Source organism: Pyrus communis, chromosome 7, assembly GCF_041283825.1.
Source record: "Pyrus communis isolate YQ-2024b chromosome 7, ASM4128382v1, whole genome shotgun sequence".
NCBI lineage: Eukaryota > Viridiplantae > Streptophyta > Magnoliopsida > Rosales > Rosaceae > Pyrus > Pyrus communis.
The window spans coordinates 18,294,753-18,302,947 of record NC_142571.1 but is presented as its reverse complement, the minus strand read 5'-3'; the positions used below and the strand labels follow the sequence as shown (position 1 = coordinate 18,302,947).

Sequence of the window (8,195 nt, the reverse complement as noted above, 5' to 3'; positions counted from 1 at the left end):
AAAATTTCGAATAATATTTTGAAAACTTGTAAAATATATGAATTTGAAAAATACCAAGATTACTATAATTTTGAAAATTTTGATGAGATTACTCTGATTCCAAATATTTCAAATTTAGAAATTGTGTTCCAATCCAATCCAATTAAAAATTTTTAGAATAAAAATTGAAAACCTTATTTCCGATATGGTCATTCCGAAAATCTCCCTTACCTCCTCGTAGCCTTCTCACATCTCTCTACCTAAACATTCTCTCCACGTAGACCTTCTTGTGTATGATTTCTTTGTGATTTGGGATAGTAAGAAGGAGATCTTGTAGTCTCAAAAGATCCTGCAATTACAAATTTTTAGTGTCTCTTTTACAATGACATTCCTTTCCTTTTCTTTTACACACATTTTTTAACAGATTCTTTAGTGTTAGTGTACAAATTGTGTAGAAAACATTTTCATTGAAAGCAAAAAGAAATTGATTCTATATGGTTTGATTTTGTAGTCCATTTTCTTGGCCACTCCATTGTTTGGGATCACCTAGTTCTTCTCCAGTCCACTGCCGCATTCTTTCTGAGGCTTGTTCTACCTGCAATTTCATTTCAATTAAATGTTTTAATTTACCACTAAATATATATGGACTATATATTTATAACCTTATTATTTTATGAGATATTTAATTAAATTTGTAGGTAGAAAAAACATTGGAATACTTTTACCTCTTTGTTCCAGTTGGTATTATAAACAATATACAAGAGGATTAGTGTCTGCAATAATGTCCCGAATATCATACCAATCCAAATTCCCTACAAAAACAATGCTCCTTAGTTTCATCAAGAAAATAAAATTGTGTTTTATCATGTTAATTAATCACAATTTTTTTCGTTACATTATGTTAATCATTAGTTGAAAGGTTTGAACTAAAAAATACTTGAACTTGGTTAGTGATACCTAGTGAGAAATGATAGTTTACCTCCACTCTCAAACTTGTACGGTAACCCAGAAGAAACCCTAGAGGTAGCCCAACAATATAATAACAAAACAAATTTATGTAAGCCACCAAAGCTTGCCAACCTCCTCCAACAGCAACACCTGTGAAAATTGTATTGTTATAACCTCAAGGGTTTCGATGATTTGATAATATCGTTGTCTTATATTAAACTATCTGATAAAAGAACATTTTACCAGATATAACCGGCTGAACGCTATTGAGGAGCATTGTAACACTGAGTAGGAAGGCTAAACGAGAGACGGCTTTTTGCATCTCTTTGCTTTCAGTAAAGATGATGGCAAAATGATCCTTGGCTGCCAAGATAACCACTGCAAAAATCATCCCAATGAGGAGAGACTCGAGGATGGTGATAATGACCGAGTATTTTGCAGCTCTAGGATGTGCTGATCCTAGCTCGTTGGAGACTCGAACGCTGCAAGGAAGTAAAATTAGAGGAGGTGTACTCCAAGGAGCTAATAAGAGAGTAATCATCGAACAATGACATTATATTGATCGCATAATACGACATTTGATGTATTATTTATAATTTGGCTACATACGTATAAATAACTATCACATCACGTAGTCAGCTAATGGAGTACTTTTACCGGTTTTTTACAAAAATAAGAACTGGCAGCAAAAATGAAAGTTCCTTACCTTATTGCTGCATTGATCCCAATGAACAACATGCCTTCCCATCCGTTCACATTCATGCTGAAACAGAAAATCAAACACAAATCAGAATAAAATGATTCGGGATCAGTACAAAACCTTATTTATATACAAATTATTATACAGGGAGGAAAATTGTAGTCACTTTTTACGGGGTAAGAACAAGGGGTTTCGTTACCAGATTGAAAGGGAGCCAACTGCAATGACAGGGTTGTCAAGGTGTCCAGTGAGAACGATTATGGTCATGAAATACCAAATCTCCAAGCAAAGCATGACAGCTGAAGCAATGGAGAGTTTTGCAAAAGACCACAATTCCTTGAAGGCCAGCCATGACAACCCCTTCCAGCCGTTAGTACACCAACCGACTATATAAACCACCTGAGCCAATGCCATCCCCCAGGCTGAGATATTGTACGCAGCAGCTGCACCACTGGTTCCCCACCCGAAAACTTTGATGAAGAGAAAGAGGATTCCTACGTGTGCTATCAGAGTGATGAAACCAATCCATGCAAGAACTCCAACCTTGCTCTGTGCCTGCAAGAACTTCTGAGTTGGGAAGTTTATGGCAAGGGAAACCATTTGAGGGATGGTTTGGATGGAGAATTTTCCGGCAAGGTCTGCAATGTCATCCTCTTGCCCTAGGAGTTTTAGGACTGGCGCGGAATAGATGTAAAGGGGTAGTATAGCAATGCAGGCAGCGAAAAGGATTATCCACGAGCGTTGCATGTACACTCCTAGCATGTCTACTTGCCCAGCACCAAATGCCTGCCCACATAGTGTTTCAAGTGCACTTGCCATACCAAGCTGCAATTTCATACCACATTGATTGCTTAGTTCTAACCATTGAATTATAGTATGTATTTTTTTTATTTGAGCAATATTCTAATGTATTCTAACTGACGGGGAGGAGAATTTGAACTTAGGGTGCATAAGGTGACACAATTCCTGCCCAACCAGGCGACGCTCAGGTCAGAAATCTAGTACATCTGATTCACTTGTAGTTACCAAATGAATACTTCCCATGAGAAACCCTAAAATTCTAAAAATCCAACTCCTTAAACCATGAGACACATTCAGAATACTGAACTTTGTCGTGCAAGTATTGCAAAACTGTGTGCATAGTTACACTCCTAAATCATCGTGAATGGTTGCGAATGCACAACAAAAGAACGTTGAGTGTGAAAAAACCTCGTGTAATTGTAATGCAAGGAGAAGAAACTAACCAGGAAGCCGAACGAAAAATTGGAAATGACGGAGAGAGAAATTGCAACAGCAGAGAGCTCCACATTTCCTATATGCCCAACAAAGATGTTTGTGAAGGAGTTGACACCATAGTTGCACAATATGTTAAAGGCAATAGGCCCTGCAATTGACCAAAGCTTTGTACTCTCCACAAAACAGATGCTCTTGGCATCCTGGAAGCTCCGAATTACCGGATAATCTCCGTCACTGGACCCGATGAACGCAGGAGGAGCATGGTGGAGGTCTGCAGGTTCAAAGGTTGAGACTGCATCATCCTCTCCATCAATCATCAATTTTGGAATTTGTAGCATCGCTGAAGAAGATCCAGCAGAGACCTCCGCCTTAATTGGTACATTTTCTTCCGGGGTACCTATTTTCGCAGACTGTTGAATCAACCCTTCGAATTTATTTTTTTCCGCTTCACCTTCGGAAGCTTGGGATTGAAGAAAACTCAGGAGATTCTGATCTATTTGTGTTTCTTCTTGTTTTATGTAATTTTTAATTATTATTTTTTTATTTTTATGGGGAAGTAATCTTAAGAATGCTGCTAATATAGCTAGAATTGAGGTAGACCATACAAAGATATCAGCTGACAGAAAAAGATGACCGAGTCTTAGTTTGTAGTTCAGTTTTCAGTTATTATTTCCTAGCAGAATTTTAGTTGCAATTGCCTTGAACAGTTTGGGTACAAGAAGTCTAAGTCACCTACCATATAAACATGGTACCAATATACATAATATTAAATCAAGAACAAAGATACTAAAAGCATAAAACATCACGAGCGCTCAAGCGCTAACAATTCGTCTATGCTCTGTCTACAAATAATTTTATGACGCAACCCGTTTAGCTTTTAGGTTATCATATTTATATATCATTCTTTTAAGAAATCACTTCAATTGGAAATCATTTGACTATTTGATTATTATTGTGAACATTTTATTGTTTATTGTAACACTATGTTCGTCTCACCGTTAGATTGTAAATGAATTCTGAATTAAGCGAATGTTCGTGGAGTTGATCTTTCAATAAAACCTAAAAACTGCTCCGTTTAATTTAAGATAAATATTGTGGAACGTACCATATCAGTTTTGACAATTCCAGAACGTTTGTCGTAGCAATCTAGTTAGCAACATCTTTCTCTTGTTTTTCTGTTTTTAATTCTTTTTCGAGAAAATATCTGTTCCCTATATGGTCATAAGAGGACAAAAATTAATAAAAATTGTTGGATAAATATCAACAATCAATTATAAATTTATATATGCTAATAAATAATAAATGCGAATGAATAATTTAACAGAGTCTAAACAAAACGAAATAATGTTAAACAGACAAACTGAAGATCGAGGCTTACATACCGCAATGTCCTTGAAACAGAAATTTCGTCACTACTCTATGCTTGTAGTTCTAGGAACGTCTGCTTCACTAGGATTCAACGATTAAAGTCAAGATTTCAGCACCGGAAAACTAAACTTTTGGCGAATTTCTTTGTGGTTCTCTCAGTAAGAAGGTTTGGGATTGTAGAAGATGAATTTAATTTTTCTGTGTACTAAATGCCATGCAGATGCATGTATCGGTTCTCCAATAGATTGACCCGCAATAATACTTGCAGCTATATAATAGGTTTATGCCTGTTCGTAACAGTATGAGAATGAGATGCGTCTGTTGGGAGACATCTTCTCAAAGGGGTGCTTTGCTCTCTGGCGTTCTTTCATCACTTTATACTTCATCTAACAAGATGAGTCTGTTGATATAAAAAGAATTAATTAATTAAATTCGAAATTAAAAAAATAATTAATTAAAGAATTTAATTATTAGAGCTCAGCTCTAAGGCCTATCTTTTGATAATTAATTATATATTAATTATCAATTAATTAGCACAACTCAAAGCCTAAAACCAAGGTTTGAGCCTAATGTTACTCTCTAAGGTCCAACACTTCAATCACATTCTAATAGGGACAAAACCTTATAAAATGAGGGAACCTTTTGGTGGTGACCAATGTGAGATAATGTAGAATGAAGATTTCTACTCAAAATTTCTAACAAAAATGGGCAGGATGAGCACAATAGGTTAATGTGGAGCCAAATATAATCAAGAAAAATATGGAGGCGACAAGTGGATTTTTGGGTGAAAAAGACATCATTACCCTCGAGGCACACCGAGATTTCTACACACAAGCAGTGGGCAATCATCCATCAATCAAGTCAAAAGTGCCCAAAATAGGTAATTATTCAAAACCGATTTCATCCATCCTCATCAAATCTTCTCCACAAGGTAACCCCCCAGTCATTCCTTTCTAATTATATTAATTAGCTAATTAATTGATTTATTACCTAATTAATTTATTAATTAGCTAACAAATCATGAATCTTACCCAAAAAACCATCCAAGTGGCCGGTCTTTCTCCTCCCAAAAGGGCCAGCCACACCCCTATATAAACCATCTCATTTTCTCCAAAACTCAAGTTCTACACTCTTGCTAAATTCTCTAACACTATGTTTGGATGAGGAAAATAAACTTGGAATTTAGGTAAAAATCAGAATTTATAAATTGACATGCACCAATTCCCTTGGTTAGATTCATAAGCATAGAAATTTAGAATTTCCGCATGGAAAAAAACTAGGGATTTGGGACCTCCAATTCCCAAGTTTAAATTCCATGTAAATAGGTGTCATTTCCCAATTTCTCTGATTTAGAGTTTAAAAATAACAAATTCCGTATTCAATTCCATTATTCTGTTAGGTTTACCAAACAAGAAAATTCACAAATTCTAGAAAATAAAATCTCGTTATTTCAATTTCCGTCATTTTAAAATTCCTTAGTAATCTTAAATTTCTTCATCCAAACATAGTGTAAATTCTCCAAACACTTTTTCTTCAAAATTCTAACTTTGACATCGGAGGTTCTTCGGCCAAAGCAGCGCCCCCCGCCTCACCCCCCCCCAAATTCATTGTGGGCGCGTGAGGCTCTTGGCCTTGACCTAAGGTGTTACTTGTTTTGTAGGTGCAATTTTGTTCAAGAAGAAGAAGGAAGAAAATTGCATCCACAAATTGGTGCTTTCATTGAGAGTTGAGTCACACACTCGTAGAAGACTTTCGCATCTAAGGTTTTTTGTTTCCTTGCTTATTTGTAGATTTTTCGTACTTTTTTATTCTTGGAATTTTTATTTCTAAAAATTCTTTGATAAAACGTAAAAGAAAAGTACAATAGCAAGAGATTCGGAAACCTCGACAAACGAAAATTCTAACGTTCAAGGATTAGGGCTGCAACGATCTACAAGGCTCAACACAACGATGAGTGGAGTGGCACCACGGTGGCTACCCACTGCGCCACAATCATGGCCCAAGTTGTTCCATTCAAGCCTATACGGGCCCAAGCTTAAGGCATGACGGCCCGAGGCACTCAAGCCCGACGCGAACCCAACATGTTACTAAGCCAAGCCCTACCTTCGCACCCACGTACGCCACACGCCGAGCAGCCCACTCCCATGACCCAACTTGTTTTCGTGACCCAGCCTGCTTCTGTGGCCCAGCCTGTTCCCGTTGCCCAGCCTGCTCCCGTGACCCAGCCTGCTCTTGTGGCTTTCCAACCAGCCCAAATTGGTCTAAGATTAGTTCAACCATCCTGACTTCACATTTCTGGGCCTACGATTGAACCGGGGGCATTTTCACCACATTTTCCATGGATTTGACATTTCCCAACTCAAATCTTGCGCCCGGAGTCTACCACACTTCCACTGCTCAAAGAGATGCATTCCTTCCAAGCTTTTCCAACCCAAATAGAGAGTAACGCTTGTCTCAACAAGTTATAGAATTGACGAGCGCCCTCACACAACAAACGACCTTGGTGAATCAGCTTTTGTAGCACACCAAGATGCAACGTGCCGCATATAAGGTGTCCTGAAGTAGGACAAGGGTAGATGAAAAAGCTCTCCAGCAGTGTCCTGGCAAACAGCCACTTGACCAGTTATGAACCGAGTGTTCGGGCAGTGTACACTCTTGATTGGGCCCCCGAGATATTGTATATTCCCTTCTTAGCGCACGGAGGAGCGTGCACTACAGACTAGGCCCACGGACGAGCATACATTCACGGTTAGAGCCACACTCTGATAATCAATATGAGCAACCTTTCAGGCGAAGTGTTCATTTATGGTTAGGCCCGTAAGGAGCATCTTTCACCTCACATCGGAGTAGGTAGCACGAAGGACGGAGAAAAACAGTCATTTGGTCTGGCTCAAGCTCAACCAGCAGTCTGCGAAGAATTCCTTTGCCTGCTAGGAACGAACCATATGCACCACATCCGCGGCATAGACGAGCCGAACACGTAGAAGAGCAGTTTAAACTAGTAGGTCACGACCGAGGGCAGCCAAGAGCTTCGTTACCCTAACAAAGGCAAATTCAAGAAGAAGTAGAAAGACCCCTGACTGAGTGATTTCCAAATTAACAAGGTCACTAAAGAGGCACTACGATGAGACATGAACAACATAAGCATGTCACCCTTCACGGACGAGATAGAGCAGGCAGAGCCTCTATGCAAGTTCAATATGCCACATTTCACATCCTTCAAAGGGGATGGAGACTTGGAGAGACACCTAAAGCACTACCGAAGTGCAATATCCTATATCGAAACAACGATGATCTCATGTGCAAGATATTCACCACCATTTTACAAGGCGAGGCGCAAGATTGGTTCTACACCCTGCCGCCACAATCTATCTGGAGTTTCGACAATTTTCTTTGGTTTTTACCAAAGAATATTCATCTTATCACTCGATCAAGAAAAAGTCCTACCACTTGTTCAATGTCAAGAAGAACCCAAATGAGTCGCTTTGCAACTATGTTTAGAGATTCAAAGCAGAGAAGGCAAAGATAGTCGGATGTAACGACTCGATGGCTAAAACAACTTTCCAAAAAGGACTCCCAACAGACCACTCGCTGTTCGGAGAATTGATCATGAAAAAAGATCTAACTTTGGCAGACTCTTTCCCTCTGGCAGAGAAACACGCACTTTGGGACGAGGTTCGTCGATGCACATTCAAGGCAAATCTGAGAAATCTTGAATATGAAGTCCCCCACTACTCTGAAGAAGATTCAAGGTCTGACTGGATGAGCAGTCGCATCTGAAGTAGCAATAAGCTCTATCGTCACACGAGAAGAGCTGGGGGCCCAACTACCTGTATTCCATAGCTCAAAAGCTCTCATCGATGTGGAAACCAACTACTAGAAATTCAAAAGCTAACTTTAGCGATAATTGTTGCAACCCAGAAGCTCAAGTTATACCTTTAGACGTACGCAGTCATCCTCATGA

General features: G+C 38.8%; 1 protein-coding gene across 1 annotated transcript; it reads right to left on the bottom strand.

Annotated features, from left to right (window-relative positions):
• Positions 1-310: 310 nt before the first annotated feature.
• On the bottom strand, positions 311-3,346 carry LOC137733188 (protein DETOXIFICATION 34-like). The gene is made up of 7 exons (XM_068472346.2): positions 2,872-3,346; positions 1,827-2,452; positions 1,634-1,690; positions 1,171-1,409; positions 959-1,077; positions 705-791; positions 311-574 (listed from the first exon to the last, which is right to left on the bottom strand). The coding sequence occupies exons 1-7, from the start codon at positions 3,199-3,201 to the stop codon at positions 470-472; spliced, it is 1,563 nt and encodes a 520-aa protein (XP_068328447.1). The 5' UTR covers positions 3,202-3,346; the 3' UTR covers positions 311-469.
• Positions 3,347-8,195: the final 4,849 nt, after the last annotated feature.

Excerpts from the sequence above, each read along its gene's own strand:
- LOC137733188 (XM_068472346.2), bottom strand. The coding sequence starts at position 3,201 with ATGCTACAAATTCCAAAATTGATGATTGATGGAGAGGATGATGCAGTC. Across the intron at positions 1,410-1,633 it reads GGGATCAATGCAGCAATAAG|CGTTCGAGTCTCCAACGAGC; the intron begins GTAAGGAACTTT and ends ACTTCCTTGCAG. Across the intron at positions 575-704 it reads ATACCAACTGGAACAAAGAG|GTAGAACAAGCCTCAGAAAG; the intron begins GTAAAAGTATTC and ends ATGAAATTGCAG.